We start from the raw sequence: 23084 nt of genomic DNA on the forward strand, positions 1-23084 counted from the left end.
AAAGGAATTTGAATACTTTTGGAAGCCGGTTTGTGTATTTGCCTTCTGTCTCTCTTTTCCGTCTCTCTCTCTATACTACATCTCTCTTTCAACCCCCAATGGGGCAGAGTGTGCAGCCAAGGCCCCATCGGTTTGGGCAATACATAAGGGGAAATGTTAGTGGAGCTATGAATAAAAAGACCTTTGAGATTTATTTTTGGTTCAGATGGTTTTGAGACCACAGGACAGATCAGTCAATGCCATCCAGGGGTGTGTTGCTTTTTTTCACCCACCATTTTGTCTCATTTATATGGCATTACTTAGGCTGGAGGTGCTGCCTGTCAGCTGCCATTATCCTCATGCTGAGGCCGTCCTTCCTTCTTTTTCCTTCACCTCTGTGTTTCTGTCTCCTGTCTTTTGCATCACAGCTTCATGACATCCATCGCATAAACTTCTATTACGAGTTTTTAGTGCTTTTCAAATTAGTTTTTGCATGTCCATGCCACCACCTCTCATATGTCTACCTTTTTCGATCTTATTCTCTTTACAATTGTATTGATGTCCCTTAATTCTTCTTGACTGCCTCTCTCCTCAAGGTCTGTCCTCCAACTTGTCCCCATCTCCCTCCTTTATTGTTGTAATTGGGTCCTTTTATATTTCCCCATCTTACAGGACGATGCGGAGCGGCCAGATGTGCCATGGCTTACTGATTTTGACTGGCAGACATGTTGCGAGCTGGACGACACACTGCCTTGCTTCAAGGACATCTCCAAGGAAATCACCCGAACCCATATCCACATCCAGATGGGTAATGCAACACAATATATGTACTGCATGGGGTTTATGCTAAATACAAGAACAAGATTGATTGACGCAGATACAGCTTCACTCTTCTTATTATTCTTCTACCATTCCGTCATCAGAAAGTGTACAAATCTGTTCGTACACTACTATTAAGGTCTACAAAATTCACCCATAAAGATTTGTGTGGCATTAAATGGAAGTCGCCTCCCTTTTAGGACGTTTTGAAGCATCTATTAATCCAAAGACCTGGGGAGACTACGTGTCAGAGTTGCCTCCGCTTGGGGAGTCCAAAGAGGTGAAGAAGGAGGGAGGCATCAGAGGTTACTGGAACGAGAGGTTGGGAGCCTTCCAGAAGCTGATCCTTATCAAGAGCCTCATGGAAGAGGAGGTGAGCCTATAGAAAGACACAGTATTCATCAAGGTTTTTTTTTCAATGTTACTTTTATTTTTAAACTCAGCAAAGATTTTGCTAATTGCACAAATTTCCAATAATGCTGGTCTACAGCCCTTAGCAAGACGCTGCCAAAACATTCTCCAGGGTTTTGTTCTCACACAGAAAACTAGACATGTCAGAAACTGGATCAGGAAATGAAGCCTTCCGGTGTCTGCAGTCAGGTTCTGCCCACTTTTTGATAAAAACAACTTGTTTATCTATTACGTTTGATTTCTATTTATGTCCCCATAATGTCAGTGTTCGCCACTCCCCTGGAGTAAACTGTCTCAGATTTGCTTTTTTTGATCTCTAATCCTTTTTCACTTGATTGATGTCGGACAGCGATGCTTTCTTTTTTACCATTTCTTATGTCACACTCTCTTTATCACACAATTCTTCCTTTCTCTTTTTCCCAGGTGGTGTTCGCTGCAACAGAGTTTGTGATTGTCAGCCTGGGGAAGCAGTTTGTGGAAAACCCTCCACTTGACCTGGCTAATCTTTACAACGACTTGTCCTCCTCCACCCCACTGGTCTTCATTCTTAGCACAGGATCTGACCCTATGGGCGCCTTCCAACGTTTTGCAAAAGAGAGAGGATGTCTCGACAGGTAAAACAAATTGTTATAAATGGAAGGTAGCTGAAGTGGAACTATGGATACATTTTAAAGGATGTTGTCTGTACAGAAGTAATATTGTATTAAGAGCCAAATCAAATTAGCTTAATTAGAACAGATTTGTCTCTCAAACTTTTAACTTGACTAAAGCACACTTGATTTATTAAAAGTAAAGGTGTAAAAGATTATTTAAACTGATCATCATAACACACAATGATGAGGGGTAGGACAAAAAATGATTCAAGGATCACAATCCTCTTCTTTTCTTTTTTTGAACGCCACACCAATTCCTGACTTATGTTATGGTGCAACGCTCTGATAACTGTCAACAGCTGACTGCCAGCTACTGGTGTGCTGAAGCTGGTGTGCTGAACAGAACTTGATTTAACTTTTTCATAACACGATATTTAATGTTATTACAACAATCCTTTATTTAACTAACAGGTGGAAGACTTCTGTATCAGACTAATTGTTTTTGAAGATCTGACTACATTTTTTCCCATGGTCTGGTATTAGTTAGCGCAATAAATTTTAACATTAAATCGCAATATTTTTATTCAGATACTTAAAATGTTAATCAAAATGGTCGGCTAAGTATCGTGATGGTATGTCTTTTCCAAGCCCTAATAATCATTAACATGATCACATGTATTAGTTCTGTATCGGTAATTGCTGTTATTTCCCTGTCCATCAGAGTTGAATCCATCTCATTGGGTCAGGGCCAGGGGCCTATAGCTGAGAAGATGATCCATGAGGCCCTGAAAAGTGGCAAGTGGGTCTTTCTGCAGAACTGCCATCTGGCTGTGTCCTGGTTGTTAGCCATGGAGGAGCTCATCAAGACCTTCACTGAGCCCGGTGTGGTAACATTAGCATAGAAACACTTACATGCATGCATGAACACATAAGGGCTGACCATCGTGACAGTTTCAAAAATGTCTCATTATTCATTATATTTCGTACTGTTGCCCTTGAAAAGAATGGCTTAAAAGATCAGTCCATTGTAGTTTTGCAACTTCCATGCACATTTACTGGCAAATTAAGATTAATCTCTGAAAATATGTCATTAAGCAGGGGTAAACACAGTTCTAATCCTGAATTTTTAAATATGAAATGAAACGAGAAACTAAATTACCCCGGAGCCCCAAAATAGTTGGGTTACAAGATCCAAGTAGCAATTTAAAGGATACATGTTAATGAAGCTAAATCATGATCACACCAGTGATACCCTATACAAAGTAATATTTATGACTTATATTTGATATTATTAAATACTGCCCTAAAATATGCCATTATAGTTGACTGTTCATGATGTGCATTTGAGTTTTGAGATTATCAATTTACAAGAAAAGCCGTTGGCTCCAGTTAAGTTCCATGCTTGACAGGTTGACAAATAACTGTCGGATGTGAGGCATGTGCAACTTTGCAAGGTATAAAAAAGAAGCAATCGGAGAGAGTTGTGTGCTTTTGAAAGTCATTTTAGGATTTGCCAAATCCGAGCCTAGTTTACCTCTGTAATTTGTCCTGCGCGACAATAATGTTTGGTGGCTGAGAGCCCAGCTCCCTTCGACAGGGAAAAAATATGATAAAATTGAGGGGGCACAAATGACTCAATAACCGGTGTTTCTATGGTTGTTATCTATGGTTTTTCACAGCATTTGTATCAAGGGAAAATTACTTAAATGTGTGCTTTTCATAGAGAGAACCATCATGTATGGCTCTGAATAATATCCCTGTCTGTTCCTGTGCAGATACGGTGATACACGAGGATTTCCGTTTGTTTCTCAGTTCCATGCCCACCAAAGTGTTTCCTGTTACCGTGCTTCAGAACTCCGTCAAGGTAAAAACACTCTCACACACTCACACACACACACACACACACACACACACACACACACACACACACACACACACACACACACACACACACACACACGCGCTCACAAAAGCTATGTAGAACCTCTCTGCTGATTTCAGTATCTTTAACAGCACATTAAAGCTGCACAAAAACTCATTAGTCAATGCAGCAACAAATAGTGGTGGCGCAGCACCATTAGAAGTAAAGTGCTGCTGTTGTCTCGATGTGTCTATAATTCCTGAATGATTCACTTCTGATGTGAGATCTCAATGGGCAGTCCAGTCTTCTGTTGTATGTGATTCTTTTTTATTATCGTCATCAAGGGTTATTCACATGCATATATATTATACATATTCACAGTGACTATAACAGTCATGTGGGAACCTTTAAGTTGATTTTGCACACATACAATAGGCTTTTAATAGCTCAACACTATTCTAAAGATAATAGGTCAAAGAAAGCTCAATAATTAGAAAGACAAAATAATGTCTCGGTGGATGAGGGAGACTGATAGTGGAAGGCAAATACAAAGGTAACATTGATGCAGTTTACATTCCTTACATTGGTGCCTTATGTGACATTTTGCATGCTTTGTAATTAGTTGAACAAAAGGCAGAATTTATCCTAAAGAGGGCTAGGGCTAACATATCACAGTGATAGTACAAACACCAATTCAGCCGTCAACAAGTGCTTTTTACTTTAGGTTTATTCATTGCATTCATCAATTACATGCGTTCTGTAAATTAAAACCTCTTGACCCCAAATGTAATTTAGTTATCTTTAAATTATTTGGTTTTTGATATTTTTTCTTGTAGCATGCATCTCTTCAGTACTGTACTCGAAACAGTGACTTAAATGGTTAAGGTGGGGATGTGATTCTGTGTAAATTGTACATCATCCGTGACAAACTGCAGATTCTTACACTGTATTTTGTCTAAGAAATACAATCACAAATCATTCTCATGGAAGCATCAGCTCCTAAAATGCTATATTTCTTTTACAATCCACACACAGTGCTGTTGTAATTACATTTAAAGATTTCATGATATGTATTACTTCATATACAGGAATACTCTAAACGTTAGTACATCAGTACTGTTGTATTGCAGTACCTAAACATCTATGCTCTTTGTCCACAGTTGGAATGAGCAATGATGACTGTGGAAGATGTATTACAATAATCTGTGGATGAATCAAATCCTTTGTACACCTTGCATTATCCAACTCTGTTATATAGTACATGACTTTTACTGGCGACAAAAATAAAAGCAGCTTCATGGCCATCACACAACTGTCTAGTGAAGCTGTTATAAATTTGACAACTGATGTCATCAGTACCGACAAGGTCCACACGCTTTCCTTTGTGGGACACGGAGACCACGAAGGTCAAACTGAAATGAGACGATATGGTCTAGGGAGTATTTCCATGATTTGCGTCACCAACTTTTATGGCCCTTACCCCCGCCGCCTGGCAACCGATCTGCATTGAACGGGACAAAAAAGTTTTAATGCCCTTTGGTTTTTTTAAGATGTGTACCATTAGATGTTTGGAGATGAATCCTGATACTTACTCTTAAAAGTACAAGAATCGGATGTTTTGGTCTCTTTACTTGCCTTATCTCTTTAAAAAGCAATTCTTCACCTAAGTGTAATGAATCCTGGGACAGATTGACCTGTGAAGGACCCAACCGTTGAAACCATCGTTGCTCAGAAATGAAAGGAAACATTTGTCGGCCGCATTTGGAGGAACCTTCAAATAGGACAGCCTAGTTGCTCCACTGTGACATAATCAGTATTCAAATGCATTCTCTAAAGGAGGGGGCCCCTGAATTGGGACACAGCATATGAGTCATGTAACCGTTGATAATATCAATGAAATATTCATTTATTGCTGAACAGAGCTCTCACTAATTAGCACATTATAATATAATTGATGTAGAGTGTGATTTGACTTGTGTTTGCAGATCCGCAGGGATCAGGTTTTGTTCAACTTAACATGACAGTTGACTTTCCAGAGTTCAGATTTGGCAAGAAAACACTTGAGAATAATACACATGTTTCTATGTGGGAAAACGATACAGACATCATGTAGGAAAAGCCTTATCCCAGGATTTTTGTCAGTCTGAGCAGGACTCACCTTTCAATAGCATCATTAACCCTGTGTGTTTGTGTTTTCTTGTTTCCAGGTGACCAATGAGCCTCCCAAAGGCCTGCGAGCAAACATGCGACGGGCCTTCACAGAGATCTCCAGCAATTCCTTTGAGGACCACGTTCTGGGACGACAGTGGAGGAAGATTGTCTTTGGGATCTGCTTTTTCCATGCAATCATCCAGGTCACAAACAGCCTAGCCCATACTTGATCATTTCTGCTTTGTGCGCATAGACATATTTCACTTTCTTGTTACACACTGTTTTATGTGTTTGCATCGTTTCTGCTTGTTCATGTGTCTCGTCTGTGTGTGTCTTAGGAGAGAAAGAAGTTTGGCCCTCTGGGCTGGAACATCCGCTATGAGTTTAATGACAGCGACAGGGAGTGTGCTCTTCTCAACCTCAACCTCTACTGCAAAGATGGCACCATCCCATGGGATGCTCTCATCTACATCACCGGTAAGAAAGCTTACGCTCAGGTGTGTGTGTGTGTGTGTGTGTGTGTGTGTGTGTGTGTGTGTGTGTGTGTGTGTGTGTGTGTGTGTGTGTGTGTGTGTGTGTGTGTGTGTGTGCGTGCTTTGGAAATACAACATCACAAAGTGCAATATGCAAAACAGTACATGAAACTTGAGATGGTTTGGCGTTAACCAGGACAGGAAGTGTGAATGTCCCTTTTTATCACCATGTTTGCCAGTGTGTTGCACAAACAGCACACTGTGGTTTTATCAACAACACACACATATTCAGCACCAAGTGAAACGGGGTAAAGCCAAATATTTGCTGATTTCACATAGCAGGACAGTTCTCTAACACGATTTCACTCCGTTCTGCAGCTGTGGACTTTGGCTGCCCTGTTCCTCTCAACTGTGGCTTTGTGGAAATAAAATGAAAATAACAGATGTTCCCAAAACACACAGCAGATAAAGAAATTGAACCGTTGTGCTACTGACGTCATGTAATATGGAATATTTTGTCAAGGTACCTGGAGGTGTCCACCCAAATCCAAAATAGTTAGATTAACCTCTTTCTAAAAGAGTTTCAATAGAACTAAACATAGCCTTCATAAAGAAGTGATTTAATTCAGTGCTTATAGGCCTTGTCGACACTACAGACGATATTTTTCAAAGGGATATTTTCCCCCTCCATTAAAGAAAAATTCTCCAAACCCTTGTTTTACAAAATATCTGTGTAGACGAGAACACAACAACTATTACAAACCATTAACCCCAAAACAAAGATGGGGGGCTAATAGGTAGTATTATTTAGAAAATAGGACAAGATGGTTAACATCCCTTGTATGTTTGAAGGTGTTCTGCACAAAGTAAGTTACCAACTGCCAGTAGATGTTAGCAGGTGTTAGTGGCCACCAGCGGATGTTAGGGACATAACTTCAGTTGTGCACCATAGCATCATCAAGGGTAATCAATGATACAGGCCAAATTTGAGGGTACGCTGAGGCTAAAGGTAAATCTGACTGGCTACTGGCTTGTATGGCAGTACTATGAAAGCCATGTGGCCCGCTCAGTAGATCAGACATCATTACCTCTATGCCTTTGTAAACCGAACACCGACTGTCACAGGCAGCAGAGTCAAAAGCTGTCCCATAGGACTAATTAAAATGCCTACCACCAGTTGATGTTGATGTTAGTGACCACCAGCGTTTGCAAGAGAGACCACACGATCTGCAAATACCAGAGACGAACGCTGTGTTCAAAGTTATTATGAAGAAGACGAGGGCCTCCTTTCATTATCAATACTCATCATATCTCTAAAGTTCATTTGTTTCCCAATGATCTGGTTTTCAATTACACCTCTAAATGACAATGTGCCATATTAAATTGATAGCTCTGATTGTTGTTATCCCACCACTGGGTTATTAGTTTAATCCTTAATTGGAACAGTCCTGGTGAGCTACACACTCTACCAGGGGAAGTACTGTATTTGGGCACAAACCAAGCATGATATTGCCCTTCCTCTTTTTAGAAGGAGCAGTTTCCTCTCTTCTGGTGTAAAAAAAAGGCTCTGCCATATTTTCACCTGCAGTTTTCTAAGATTATTCACTTCCCTTTCCCTTTTATCTTACATAAGTGCAGATTTTAGGTGTTGAATTCTTAAATGTTAAATACAATTTAAAAAATGATCTGCCCTCTTTAGTAATATATGCTATGTGTTTGTATTATCTCAGTTCATTTCCTCATCTCTTTCTTCGTGTCATTACCTAATACGTACACTCGTGTTTACATGAATGTGCTGGACATTATGACAGGAATGTGCCTGGGAGCTGGAGGCAACACATCTGAAATGTTAAACCAGCCGTCGGTCCTTTGAGACTGCAGTCACACTGTTATTTTAGTGTTAAAACTATCCTTTAACCACCCTAGTCTGGTTTGTCAGCCTAATATTTCCCTTGTGGTCTGTCCAGTACCGCTGTAGAGCCCTCTGGACTATGTGACTGTATTTTACTCCCCAAACATAATATAGACTGTGTCTTGTTTACATAAAAAAAAAATTTGTCACACATGAACTCCTGAGAATGTCTGCACATTTGGGTCCAGACTTTTTCTGGAGTTAATCTTTCACATATGAAAAAGGCAGCAGGACATTCTCCACTCAGACACAGAAATATCCAGAGCGTTCGGTTGTTGGGTGGTGCATCGAGCAGAGGCAGACGTAAACGCATTATTTAAGGTCATGGGATTTTGTTTACAGCACATCAACACGGACGTCGGCTCTTATCACCAAAAGCTCTCTTGACATCTTCGTCTGTGTGTTCTATGTGAATGGCACCGCTTTTTCATCCTGAGATATTTGAAATATAATTATTTGAAATTTTATTATTATCTCCAACTGTTTTCTTATATCGGCTCATTCAGACATTTTGTGAAGTTATAATAATATTAAGAAAGTCCAGAGTATCTCACTCGGTCATTTGCGTTGTCACATACAGTCCTTGTGGAGATTCTCTGGATATCAGTGCATGTCTGAAAGCAGCTTTTGCTTTGTGAACCATTGAGTAGTTAATTATGCTAAGTCATATCATATCATTTCAAATTAAGTCTAAAACAAAATTGTTATGTTACAATATTCAATATTGTTAATAATATTTTAATGAGAGTCAATAGAATATAAAGCACAGCAATAATATTTGCCATTGCCCTGGGGATGACAGTTTTTTACCAAAGCTTGTTTATCTCTCGGAAACATACTGTCGGTTAAAATAAGAACAGGGTATGAATAAAGACAAAAAATCAGTACAGAAAGAATGAAGGCAAATACAAAAAAGAAAAAATACCTATAATATACCAAATGTAGCTAATATACACTTGGAATTTGAGGAAAAGTCAAACACAAGATAAAGACTCCACAGTCTAAAGGCAGATATTACTGTTACCACCATATTTGTAAGGGTCACAGATCAATTACTTAATTCAGTGAGACTGCAAATGTTACCACTTTAGTCTTCATTCTTTTTTAGATTTTATTTTCAGGTTTGCTGCCTCCTGACATTGTGAACTTACAAGTCATTTATCCATATTCAGATTTCATAAACATTTCATGTCTTCTTCCAAATGTTTGCTTTCGACCAAGTGTCGCTGAATCTGAATTGATTTTTAAATAATGAATTGTGTGGCACTGTGGCTGAAGTCAAGCTGAGACAGAGGCAGGGTGTCACGACCCAGCTCTAAATCCAGGACAAAATGTGAAGGACACAGGATGAAGGAAGATGGGGAGTTGTTTATTTAAAAATAACATAAAATAATTAACATTAGCATGAGCTGAAGATACTGTACTAAGGGATGTGTTCATCAGTAAAGTCAGTGGTGAGAGTGCGTGTAGAATGAGAAAGATGTTGGATGCATCAACACAAAATGACTTGCCAAGGCCATCAACAGGACTCCGCCCTCTAGATACCTGCCACACAAAGGGGAACGCAACATAAGAATGAGCTGCTTATGAAAAGAACAAACAAAGATGGGCCAAGGGACCGTCTCTAGGCACAGTCTTTGTTTACCTCTTAAAGTTACACAGCAAAGATGATGCGGCTTGTTGACGTCATGTGGCGTTTGTGTCTGTGTCCGCAGGTGAGATCACGTACGGGGGCAGAGTGACTGATGCCTGGGACCAGCGCTGCCTCAGGACCGTCCTGCGAGGCTTCTTTTCCCCTCAAACTGTGGAACACGGCTACACCTACTCAACCTCAGGTAGTTTCCAATGCCAAGCTTTACGCAATATGTACATATTTGATACAATATAATGGAATTCAATACAATGTGTGTGAGTCCATGTGTTTTAGTGATCACATACTTTACTTTTTACCTTTGGATTTCTGTGTGTTAAGGTATTTACTACGCCCCAGAGACAGAGGGACTGGAGCACTATAAGAAGTATATTGAGGGTCTTCCCATCCTGGATGATCCTGAAGTCTTTGGAATGCATATGAACGCCAACTTGGCCTTCCAGGTGAGGAACAGTACTAAACTTACTGGTGGTGTGACGGTCATTCCAGAATCATATTGTAAACTAATCCACTTTGGTTTTTATCATTTGTTTGTGTGTTTTGTAGAAATAATGAGTAAATCGTCTCGTATTTATGATTGAATCTGGAGCTCCTCGCACAGTTTACTGCCAGTAATAGAGGCATTTCTGTTTGGAGACAATGAGAGTGAAACGGTACAATGTAAAAAAAAACAATTCCATAATATGTGTGTGTAAATGTGTTTGTCTGTGTCTTTGTCCCCGCAGCGCAAAGAAACCATGGGTCTAATCAACACCATACTGGATGTTAATCCTCGCTCGTCATCTCTGCATGGAGCCAAAAGTAGTGATGAGATAGTCTGTGAGCTGGCTGAAGCTATACTAGCCAAGCTTCCTGGTAAAAACACACACACACAAATAAACACCCATGTGCATTTTGGTCATTGTTGAGAATGTGTATCATCATAACCTTAATCTCTTATGCTGCGTTTTCCATCCTCTGTGTGTGTGTGTGTGTGCAGAGAAACTGGACATGGATGAAGCAGTGGAAGCTCTGTTTGTACGAGACGAAAATGGCCGCCTTAACTCCCTCACAACTGTGTTGGGGCAGGAAGTAGACCGATTCAACCGCCTGCTGAGACTGCTCAGGGTGACACACATGACACAGACACGTTTGAATTGTATGGATCATTGAATTATAGCCGTGCTGCCTGGAAACAGCTTTGATCAAAGCTTATACCCTGGCAGCTGTTGGTATTAGTTACTTTTGAACCAATACAAATTATGTTTTATTTATCTAACACAAACATCGCTGTTTCGCTCTTTTCACTGCATTATTCTCATGTGTGATTCTGCTTGTGTTGCCCAGGTGTCTCTTGTCACGCTGCAGAAGGCCATAGCAGGTCTGGTGGTGATGTCAGAAGAAATGGATCGTATCTACACAAGCTTCCTGAGCAACCAGGTCCCCAGCCACTGGGCGGACTCTTCCTACCCTTCTCTCAAAACCCTGGCGTCCTGGGTCAGGGACCTGGCCCTCAGGACTTCCTTCATCCAGGTTATTCACTTGTTTCTTTGTGTCAGGGTCTGGGTGGATAATCCACTTGCTCACACTGTGTTGGCCAAATAGGTAGTTTCAAATAATTACAATTTATTAAAATAACTTCATCAGAGATGAGTAAAACATGGGGGTAAATATTATTTTTGTGTGTGTTGGATTATGTGTATGTCAGTTAAAATGTTTTAACTAACTTTTTTAAAAACACTAATAATACATCAACATGCACCCAGTCTCTTTTTCCTTCTCCCTCCCTTACTTCCCTCTTTCAGCGTTTTGTTCATCTACCCTGACTTAAACTGTTCTTCCGTAAGACTGGTTTGGAACATCTGTGTTGCAAAATCACTAAAACTCACTCTCTCTCACACACAGACACACAAAGGGGACTAACAGGGGGAGCGTCGAATTAGTTTATGAGGTGACGATGCGTAGCCGCTGAGTCAGACTGCACATGTTCACTACCTCAGAAGAGACAATGTGTCTCACTCTGCCAGCACAAGTCTGAGTCACTTTCAGGTCCCGTCAGTGACGGTGCTGGCTGTAATGCACCATGGCTTGTTTAACACCCAAACTAACAAATTAAAAGAGTTTAGCTATTTAAAGAAACATACCTTTACATTTCTCACTGTCTTTTTCTCTTGTCTCCTCCCCCGCTAGGCATGGATCACACATGGTCAGCCCAAATCTTTCTGGATCTCAGGATTCTTCTTCCCTCAAGGCTTTCTCACTGGTAAAACACTGCAGCACCAAAATATTGTCCATGTTTTGAATTCACAAGAGCTAGAGCACAATACAAAACTCACATGATATATACTGGAATTATGGTAACCGTTCTCTCAATTATACATGAGAAAATTGTGATTAGCTCTGAACTGCTTGTCCTTTGTTGCCACTGTTTTTAATTTGTAAGATTATTCCTAAAGAATGTGAAAAGATCTGTTGCTTTTGTCCTCCTCTGCCATCTGCACTCTAGGGGTTCTGCAGAATCATGCAAGGTTCTACAAGTTGCCCATTGATGAGCTCAGCTTCTGCTTTAACATGGTGCCAGTGTACAGGGACCAGGCAGAAGTCTGCGAGGCTCTGGAAACTCTACCCAGCAATGCTCGCCTGGCTATGGATGAGGAGGTACGTGAAGAGAGAGGTTCATTTTTACAATGTGATGCTTTAAGATGCTCATCTCTCACCTTAAGCTGTTGTTGGTATCAGTTGTTTCAACAATATAAATTAGAAAATCTTTTTTTGTCCACTGGAATGGAACCTAAAGACATTAGACAGTTCATAGCTACATACCTACCACAATTCTTATGGATAACAGCAGGAGAAGTAATATAAACAATGCAGGCTGACATTAAGTAAACACAAAATTGGTGTGTCATTGCAAAATTATTTCCTGGTGTATTTGTAATCAAACAGTTCAGCTGAATTCTCACTGCAGAATTTACAATTCCTCTTGTTCATAATCCGTGATCAACTATTTCACACAGATTTTTTTTCCTCTCATCGTTTTTGCCTCATCACACTGTGAAATAGAACTGGTTGACTCATACCCACAAAGGTTCATTGTCTTTACCCAATGATTCAGTATGTGTTGTCCTTTCTCTTACGATCCTTTGACTCACCACTGCTTCATCTCATTTGTGGACACAACAGTTACCAGAGCCTGAGAATGGCGTGCTCGTGCACGGCATGTACATGGATTCCAGCCGCTGGGACGATGACAACATGGTGATAGAGGATGCGTTGCCTCGAGTGATGAACGGCGTGCTGCCGGTGGTGCACTTCGAGCCACAGCAGAACTACGAGCCTGATCCTGACCTGTACCAGGCTCCTCTGTACAAGACCTCCGCCAGAGCCGGGACACTGTCCACCACCGGTACATTCACCATCTAAACATACTGGTTTTGTCTAGATTTGGAAGTTTTACAATTTAAGATCATTTATCTGAAATGTTTCATATTGACTGAGCAAACAGTGACTTGTTTCTTTTTTGAGAGTATAGATGTGTTGGGGCCTGATCTACTAAAGGTTTAAAAATGTGTGCAAACTTGATTTCACCCGCTTAAAACATGCAAGCTGATCTACTAACGGTGCTCGCTTTTCACTCTTTATTTGGGATCTTAGTAAATCAGGCCCTTGGTGTATTGTTGGGACTTTTTTGGGTGTGTGTACAGAGAAGGTCTTTGAAAACAAATCAATGTAATAGATTTGAAATGTTATTTTGTTTAAGATTTGTTCCTCACCCTTAATTTTCTGTCTTCTTGCAGGTCACTCTACTAATTTTGTGGTGACGGTAATGCTTCCCTCCAAACGACCCAGCGATTACTGGATATCAAAAGCATCTGCTCTCCTGTGCCAGTTGGATGATTAAATTGAAATTCAAGGACAAAAACGAACATTCACTGCTATATACAACCTTTAATTTAGTTAGTTAATGTGAAGCTAATGTTGCATCTTTCTGAAATGATGATGGAGATTTTCACAGACATGACTTGCGCTGAAAGTTCTCTTCCTTAATTTTCCTCTACAGTGTAATAAACATCTTGTTGAGTTATCCCATATTGATACACTCTTCCTTCCAACACTTGAGTATCAGTTGTATGCAGCAATAAATTATTATCCTGCTGACACTTGGTGAGAGCAGTGCTGTATATCCAGATGTCTGAGGATGAGACATTCAGTTTAATCACCATATACATTGGAGAGCTCCATTTACACTCTGCGGTAAGTCATCGGATGAATTTAAATTTACAGAACACACACAGGCACAGGGAGAGAAAAGACAGATACAGTAGATCGATGAACAGAGATAGATAGACACACACACAGACACACATACAGTAAATGTTGACAATGTTCAAAGGAAAAAAAAATTGTGTGATGGAAATCTGAAAATACAAGAGGCTGGGACACAGAATTTGTCTTTGTGTATTTTAATAGGGGCTTTCTGTAGAAAGGATCAACACAGAGAGTCACAGGGATCTCAGAGTGAAGATGGAGAACAGTCAAATGCAAGGATCTTATATAGGAGAACTAAGAGTCTGTCTGAGCCAGTTCAGACTGGTTCTGTAGGCGCAGTTTGAGAAATTGATTTGCATACGTTTCATTTGAAGATAAAGCTGACAGAAATGTAGTTCTTGGACAGTCGATAAGTAATAGAAAGGTCATAAAGGTATTAGAAAGGTCATATAGGTTTCAGGTCACAAACAGTTCAGGTCATAAAAGTCTCAGACAGGTCTGCAAAAAGTTACTTTTCAACTACAAAATTGTTTTCCACCACACCTCCAGTTTTTTTTCCACTACATTAGCTAGCTAAGAGGAATGAGTTGAGACAGAAGGAGTGATGATCATCAAATGATGAAATGCTGGCGCCACAGCCCCTTCACCCATCAGCGGCATATTTGTGTCACTTAGGGCACGCAGTGCTAACAGATAAATTATGGCCCTTCAAACACATTAAATACACCCTCCTGCAGCAGTGGGGCAGGGTGCAGACCCACTCCATCTTTGCCTCTGTCACATAGCAAGCAGGGGTGGGCTTATATAAACATTATTTTTTAACACCAACCCGGAGGGAGCAGCCCAGTTCGAAAAAAAGAGGGGAATGTAAATTATTGAATGAGCAAGCGGTGATGTAAATGATACATCCACCAGAACATCCATCACTACAACTGATGAGAAGTGCATGGTGTACAACCACCTCCCTAAAGCTGTAAATGGTGATGAGTTGTTGGGCTCCGCAGGGGGCTTTTACGTACACTTCATCCGGACGTGTCAGATCAGGTGAAACAATTCGATTTATTAATCTTCACACAGATTTCATAATGGAATGAAAACAGTTTTAACTTGCTTCAGCATGAAAGTAAATTCATGCTCTAAAATGTCCTTATTTCAGTTGCAAAGCCCGGTCATCCAGTTCATTTAATTTCACTTTGAATTTTGTGCAATCTGCTCCAACTAGTGCGTACACAATGAAGGGCAAACAACTTCACACATGCATGATTTTTCTGCAACTCTTGTAACAGCAGCATCTACTGTCCCCTAACCTCCTTAATTAAACTCATTCCTCCCAAATCAATCCTTTTAAGAGTCAAGATTATGCTCTATGAATAACTGAATGCACTGCACTGTGCTGTTATAAGGATAAAAGTCCCAATGAAGAGGAAGGAAAAGGATTGAAGGAGTAAATGAGATTATATGCCCCAGTCACTCTGAAACCAGATTAACGATGTTTTAGCATCCCGCACACACACTTTCATCTCAGTGGATTAAGTCAGGGGGAAGAGGACACGTTTCATGTCTGAAACAGATGGGTCCAATGGAAAATTCTGGTTTATTGTTACCTTTTTTAAACAGGACAGAAAAGGAAAAGCAGAGATTAAAAAATAATTTAGATATAAAACACACACAGTTGTTGACACCAGCTGTGGGACAATGAGGACAGAATATTGGCAACTGATCAAAACGATTGTAATGAGAAGCACAGAATAACAGTGGGTCAGCCTCGTGCTCTCACTAGAGCAACGTGTCATTTTGTTGTAATGATGCTGATAACAGTGATTGGAGCTGAAGAGAAAATGTGTGATTACAGAGGATTTGCATTTTTGCAATCATATTTTACTGTCCAGGTTACGCAGGTTGTTTCATTAAAAGTTACACCACTGCAGTAACTTTCAGGGTTTCTTAGCCGTACAGTCAGATCTTTTCATGATTGCCTCGAATCAGATTTAAAGGAACTTGTGCTGCGACTGTTCTAAACTGTTCTAAACCTGCCTGTTTAGAATGGTCTGTTCTCTTGGCCTGTGTTAATGCTCCAGAGCTACAGTACTTCAGAATGAATCCTTGTCATTAGTGAGTTGTTCTCAAACAGTTCTAACGTATACTGTCACATTTTATTGATTTTGTGCTGTAATTTGTGTGCAGAGCTTTTTACAAACAGTCTATGGTGAAGAGTTAAGTTAGAAAACTTGGCATTCATCCTACCTGGTTTATCTGCACTGAAGATTTTATAGCCAATGCTTTTCATCAAATGAAACTACATGTACTTCATTCACATGTGTGGTTTATATGAAACTTTGAATGATATAAACCACACAGCTCCTGAGATATGTGTTCCACAGGCAGTTAGATAGACATTTGTGGAATTAGTAGACAGAAGGTAGTTCAGACTTTTGGGAAAATACACTTATTTCCTTACTTGCCGAGAGTTAGATCAGAACGTCAACATCACATGACCCCATTTCAGTTGTATGGATTAAACAAATGAGATATAAATCAACTTTAAATGTGCTAATCAGTGGCAGCTAGTGATAACATGTATTGGGGGTTGAGAACCTTTAACCAGCTCTTTTCTAATGTTTCCAGTGTTGATGCTATGCTAACCTGCTGCTGGATGAACCTTCATACTTAGTTTACAGACATGATATTTCCAAAATGTTTAATGTATTCATGGGTTGATAATAGCAATGACGCAGACTCATTTTCATGGTTTGAAAGCAGAACAAGGAGCTAAATGACAAGACTGAGTGACTGACTGAATGAAGAGTTTACAAGATACAGGTCACAATGAACAGTATCTGAGGACGTGACCATACATAAGACCCCTACCTCAGTTATGATGAGGTAGGAGGTCGCGCATGGTCGTTTCTGTCTGAACTAGTAAAGTGTCCCCACCTGAGGAGAAGAAGTGTGTATGCTTGCAGGCGATTATTCTACATAGCAACCGGCCGTAGAGATCATACAGGGAGGTCAGGTCTGTGGTCTTTACATTACACTAACTGCGCAAAGTCAGCAGAGATCTGTTCTAGCTGACCTGGCACCAACAGTGCCAACAAGCATTGTTCAACCTAGCACCCTTCCCCCACAACCCAGGTGGTCTGTTCCATATCAGGACCAGATAAAGGGGACACATCAGCGGGACATGCAGGCTGCAGGGTGGGGTGGAGCAGGGTAACCAGTGTTGCCAGATGTACGATAAATATTGTATTTGTACGATCGTGAGCTTAACACAAATCCTTCTTGTCTCATGTTTCAAAATAAGAGCCTTGAAAAGGATCGTTTCTCTACACTAAATCACTTGGAAATCTTGACACAGCTTCGAAACGTTGGTATTAAGAGTCCCATCCCTACTCTGGTTGCGTACGATCATTTCTGGTACAATACTTCAACATTTCCATCTGTCAGCTCCCTGTCTGCTGGCAAATGGAAGGCTTGTGTGTGTGTTTGTGTGTGGTTGCATGTTGTGCTAGTGAGTAGTGCAATTCCAGTCACCAACAGTTGTCTGTCTGCACGTAGTGAAGCCTGACATTACATTTGACAAATCTGAACATGTCATCACTGCTGAGCCCCCACGGTGTGTGTGTGTTTTGGTTTTGATATACTTGTGAGGACCAGATATTGAGAAACAACCTTTTCTTTGAGGACATTTCTCGTTGTGAGGTCCTTTTGGGTGATTGTCACAAATGAAATGCTGCGATGGCCTCCTGAGAGCCTATATACCTCATGCTGTGTGAGCTTTAGAAAAAGTCTCAACAATGGAAATTGATTTTTTTTCCTGTGCTCATAAGCTCCCACTTATGTCACACTTGTGTACAGCACCAGGCATCTGGGGGATAGATTTTTCTGATTGGCTGGCTGGGGATTTTTGTGACTTCAGTCTCATTACTGCACTGTGTAGGGGGAAGGAGGGAGTGGGCAATGGACTTGCAGTCCTGTGACCAGCTAAATTCCAACCATGAAAACAGAATAATCAATAAAATAAATACAAATGTAGTTAAACACACAATTCATGATGTAAAATTCATGTACATCTTAATTGCAATTTTTTGTATAGGCTTTATTTGGATTGTGCCATTATAGCCATATTCAGACATGAATTGAAGAATGTTGACTTGGGTCCGGACTTCCTCCATAGTTTGCCTTTCACACATGAACAACACAGCAAGAGATTCTCTTCTCAGACCCGTTCACAAAAACACAGAAATCCCCTCTTCGTGTGAGGAGTGGTGCAGCAGATCCGCTGCGGCAATCACATGTTTTTGTTTTCAGCACATTGACAGCGGCGTTGCCTCTTATCTCCAGAAGCTCCCTTGACATCTTTGTTTTTTCTTCTATGTGTATGGCTCCACTTTTTGCATCCTTAGGTATTTGTATTTTTCTTTTGTCACTTGTTAGAAACGTTGTCAATTCGCCCACTCACATTGAATCCTGCAAGGGATCTCCTGCTGTTTTGTTACATGGGCTCATTTGGACATTCTGCAGGGTTTTTTCCAGGGTGCTGGATGGAGATAGTCTGCAGAAGGTCCAGAGGCTCTCACTCGGACATTTGCGTTCTGGCATACAGCCCCTACGAACAGGGGCGGATGTCATATCTTACTGTTGGAGTTTGGACACTACTGCATTTAAATATATGATCAAATGTTTATATTGAGATGCTTAGAAGTCAGAAATGTGTCATTGTTGGCTCTAGAAAGGATTTACAGGGTTCATCTGGTAAAGGAAACGATGTGTCCATGTGCTCACCAAACCTTATGGAAATTCAATCTAAAAAGAAATGTTGCTCTGAAGTGTTGAATCCAACAGATGCACTAACATGGTAATGCAGCTGACAAAAAAAATCAATATTAAAGTCAATGTTGGCGTTTCAACATTGAATTTAAAGACTTATCAACGTCAACCAACTCAAACATGATGATTCTGATTGAATTTCACCGTTGAATCAATGAAATGCCAGCAATTACAATTCATCCTCAACCAAAATGACGGCTGATGGTATTTCGACAAAGTAGTCTACTAGTAGTCAAGTGGCCTATGTCACCTTGCTATCATACCATGGGAATCACTGATTAACCAAGCTGTCATTACTCTGCATGGCATTAGACTGCCAGCATCCACCCTGTTATCCCGGTCACTTCAAGAAATGCCGACAATCTGACATGAGAAAAGCATAGAAGTTGGTGAATTGCAGCATTTCGGCCACTCCAATACAAGCAATTAGCACATTTCTCTGTTTATTTGTCAGAAAAGTAATGTACAGTCATGTATCCATTGAAGGAGAATGTATCATACTGAGCAGAGGCACAGACCACAAGAATGACACTGAAGTCGACAAAATACAACACCAGTCATAAAACAAAGTCTGTGATAGCTAAAGCAAAAGGTTTTCAGAGTCAAAACTAGGAAAATCTATTTAACCCAGAATTCTCTTCATGTTTTCGTTACAGAAAATCTAAGAAATGCTGAAAAGAAACCAATAACAATAAGTAACAATGGAGAGGTTTCATGTGTGAACGTGATTTGAAGAAAACTGTTCTTATCCCACGTTTCAAAAATGTGACCTTCAATTTTCATATTCCCTACTGATAGGTGTTTCAGCTTTGTTCTCTCAGATGAATGCGTAGCTTTCTGTTTTCACATGCAGTAGCCCCTGAAACTTCCAATCTGTTAACTCTTGTGGATGTGTCTAAAATAGTGTTGCTATAGCCTGCAGCAGCTGCTTAGATTATTTTAGCACGGGGACTTGTCCAAAGACGATAAAATCCTTCTACCAGCTCCTCTAAAGCTCTCTGATTACTGTACTTCTTGGGTGGATGCAACGACTTCCTGGAGTCTTGGCTGTTTGCCTTTGTGCTAAGCTAACACAGCCTGAAGGCTGTAGCTTTTCCATACCGACATGACAGTGGCAGTGATCTTCTAACCGTCAACAAGAAACTAAAACCAGTTTACAATCTTGTTGAGCATTAAAATGATGGTGTTCCCCCTAACATTGCAAAACATTTTTATTCTAGACCATATTTGTGATTTAAATGTAGACATAAAAAGGCTTGTGAAGATTAATTGCTGTTGATTACATTTTCAAAACTGAAATAAAAATAAATGAACATTGTCCACATGAAGAGAGCTGCAAAATTCTTCAGCCAGCACTGGCTTCAACTATTTGTCTCTGTTCATTATGAGTGGAAAGGACATTTAAATGCTTTACGGTGTCATCGGGTTGCAGCTATATGTCTTTACTCTGCCCGTCGATTGAGTGTAACTTCAATTTCAATGACTGTTCCTGTCGAGGTCCCACAGTGAACTGCATGTTGCTGATTTTGTTCGTCCCTGGTTCCTCCTCAAGTATTCACTTGAAGTGGCAAAGTGCTACGTCTGAGTTCAGTCGCTCGTGTAAAAGTGGCAATTCACTTGTGTCTTGTTGTGCTGAGGATCAGAGAGGATGTTCGGGTGGTGAGGAGGTGGAGGTTCAACACAAATCTGTTACATAAGGTGACCCAGTAATCCATGTTGCATGTTGTTGCTAGAGATTAGAGAAGAAAGTGTTTGCCTGTTGCTGAGTATTATGAGAGTAAAAACACAAAGGGCTCTGCAGTACAAAAGATTAGTACCAAATGCATCTCTACCAGCGTGATGTCCCTTCAGAATACATTTAAAGATCTGTCATAAGGATAAATATTGTCTTTCAATCATGGCCTGCTCTGATCTTCTGTGAATATTTCTCTGAACAAGCCAGTGATCTAATAGCCACAGTGTATTATATTCTAATCACTATAAACATACTGTTTAGCACAAGGGATGGAAGCGAAGACAGATGCTGGGAGACCCCTTCTAAAAATGATTTATACATTAACTCAGAAAAAACTGTAAATGTCTTGTATGTCACAGTTAAGTGTGACTTGGTAAAACCTTTCATCTTCACAGGTCCTGGATCAAGGAAATGAGAAAACTGATGGGAAAATAGTATGGGTGAGGAAACAAGGGTGAGTGAAAGGGTAAGAAAGAGGTGAGAAAGTTCCCAAACATAATAGAAAAGATATCGTCTCACCACCACATTGAAAGTAAGATGTAGATTTATTTACAAAATACAAAAGACTTGCGTTACTAGAATAGAGGCCTGAGGGGAAAAAAATAATTCTCTATCAACTGCACTACGGTGGAGAAAGGAAGTGGAAGAAGTAGCAGAAAAGCGAGCTGGAGCGGATTGAGTGTGAGCAGTGTGTTGTGGTGAGACATGAGCTCAACTGGTGGGAGGTAAACAATGTGGTGCAGTGGGGACACAGATGAAAAGTGCATTAGTGTGTGTTTCTACATAATTAACTATTGCGCGTAGCCTCAACCTCCTACGTAGCATATCATGAGAGAGCCACCTTAAAATTAAAAAAACACATCACCCCAATACACCAAGATATTAGTGACAAATATGTGTAAAAAAAAAAAAGAGGAAACGTTTGGGTCTGAAGAACTGTGACTTGTAACAACAGCTAAAACATCTGGATCTCGTGTTACTTCACATTGCAGACACAGGGAGGCTCTTGTGGCTCAGTTCTAATCGTTACAGGATTTTTAATGTTAGCTCTGCCTCTCTTGTTTTCTTTCGAGAGGGGCGATATCGGCCTTATGTGAAGTCTTTGGACACAGCCTCGATGAAGTTGGGAGCTGCCATGAGGATGGTGAAGGTGCAGATGATGGAGAAGAGCGAGAAGGCCACCAGGCATAACCTATCCACCACCGCCGCCGCAAACTTCCACTCGCTGCAGATCGCCTCTCCCTCATCCTGCGCCCTGAAGCGCCTCGTGATGTACTGCACTTCCTCCAGGATCTGGGAAATTTCCGGCACCTGCTCCAGCAGCACAGTTCGCATCTGCTCCGAGTGGATGTCGTGCGGGGACGAGCCGTTCGGGTGACCGCCACCGCCGCATGCCACCACAGCGGAATCGGTGCTCGGTGGGAAAGCCGGGTTTTCTGTGCCCATTGAGTGATAGCCAAAGTACAGGTTCATGTTCCCGTTGGTTGTGGTCGACTGGGTGGATGCCTGGCCTGGTATGGTGCTCATCTGGATGCTGCTGGTGCTGGTGTGGTGAGGAGGAGGAGGGTGGGAGTACTTGTAGTTTGAGGGGCTAGTGGTTTTCCTTCCCTCTCCAGGCTTCTTCATGCGGAGGAACCAAGCACACCAGTTGAGGAGAATGACTCGAACCTGGACAAAGAGACGAGAGCATGATGTGAGGGGAGGGAAAGAGGTGAGAAAGGGAGGGGAGATTATGTGCGATTACAGATGAAGAAGCAAGTGGTAAAATGAAAAGAAAAAATAAGAGGCAAAGGGAAGAAATAACAAAATTTGAAATATATTTGCCATTTCTGCTTCTATCAATGTGACATTTGTCAATCGATCAATTAATCAAATTTTTTTTGTATGGCCCATATTAATGGATCACAATGTGCCAGAGGATTATAGAACAATAATGTCAGACTTGGAGCTTTTCCTTCCACTGAGTGCATTAGTTCTTGATAAAAAGTGGACAATCTTTCTTATGATGAAGTGTTTACGAACAAAATTAAAATGTTGTTGCTTGTTAAAAAACACTCTCTGAAAGAAACTTGTGTTGACACAACTTTGAATAAATGTCACCAACAAGTGAGAGCAACAGGCATGTACCAGCCTTGATGAGCAGTTGTCTGTACCAGTATGTGTAAATGTTGTGGTCATCCGAAAATAATTCACTGCAAAGGGAAAATCAAACAATTATATATATTATATAGTTTGAAGTTGGAGAAAGGAAAACTACATTTTCATTTGAAAATGCATTAACTCTTCTATGGCTACGCCTGTCGTCCACACTACTACAGGTTGTTTTAGAGCAGCTAAAACAGCTAAGTTTGGAAACGCTGCTGTCCCTGTTTTAGTTTGAAAACTCTGGGGCTTTGTTTTAGTCTGGATGATTAGAAACAGAGA

At 40.6% G+C, this 23084-nt stretch overlaps 2 protein-coding genes across 3 annotated transcripts in view; one reads left to right on the forward strand and one right to left on the reverse strand.

Moving 5' to 3' along the window:
- Positions 1–14027, forward strand: part of dnah6 (dynein, axonemal, heavy chain 6) — a 58597-nt gene extending 44570 nt beyond the window's left edge. Inside the window, exons 68-83 of the mRNA XM_034587882.1 lie at positions 652–787; positions 999–1171; positions 1633–1823; positions 2524–2684; positions 3578–3666; positions 5871–6017; positions 6153–6291; positions 9915–10034; positions 10172–10293; positions 10576–10705; positions 10830–10957; positions 11177–11362; positions 12020–12092; positions 12336–12487; positions 13013–13235; positions 13627–14027. Coding sequence (XP_034443773.1) covers positions 652–787; positions 999–1171; positions 1633–1823; positions 2524–2684; positions 3578–3666; positions 5871–6017; positions 6153–6291; positions 9915–10034; positions 10172–10293; positions 10576–10705; positions 10830–10957; positions 11177–11362; positions 12020–12092; positions 12336–12487; positions 13013–13235; positions 13627–13730 — 2274 coding nt within the window. The 3' untranslated portion in view covers positions 13731–14027. The remainder of the gene's footprint in view (positions 1–651; positions 788–998; positions 1172–1632; positions 1824–2523; positions 2685–3577; positions 3667–5870; positions 6018–6152; positions 6292–9914; positions 10035–10171; positions 10294–10575; positions 10706–10829; positions 10958–11176; positions 11363–12019; positions 12093–12335; positions 12488–13012; positions 13236–13626) is intronic.
- Positions 14028–19666: 5639 nt separating this feature from the next.
- The window catches only part of chrna8 (cholinergic receptor, nicotinic, alpha 8), a 46273-nt gene continuing 42855 nt past the window's right edge, over positions 19667–23084 (reverse strand). For both annotated transcript variants that reach the window (XM_034594001.1, XM_034593994.1), the window contains one exon: positions 19667–22328. In XM_034594001.1, coding sequence (XP_034449892.1) covers positions 21750–22328 — 579 coding nt within the window. In that variant the 3' untranslated portion in view covers positions 19667–21749. The remainder of the gene's footprint in view (positions 22329–23084) is intronic.

This window comes from Hippoglossus hippoglossus, chromosome 1 (assembly GCF_009819705.1).
Source record: "Hippoglossus hippoglossus isolate fHipHip1 chromosome 1, fHipHip1.pri, whole genome shotgun sequence".
Taxonomy (NCBI): Eukaryota; Metazoa; Chordata; class Actinopteri; order Pleuronectiformes; family Pleuronectidae; genus Hippoglossus; species Hippoglossus hippoglossus.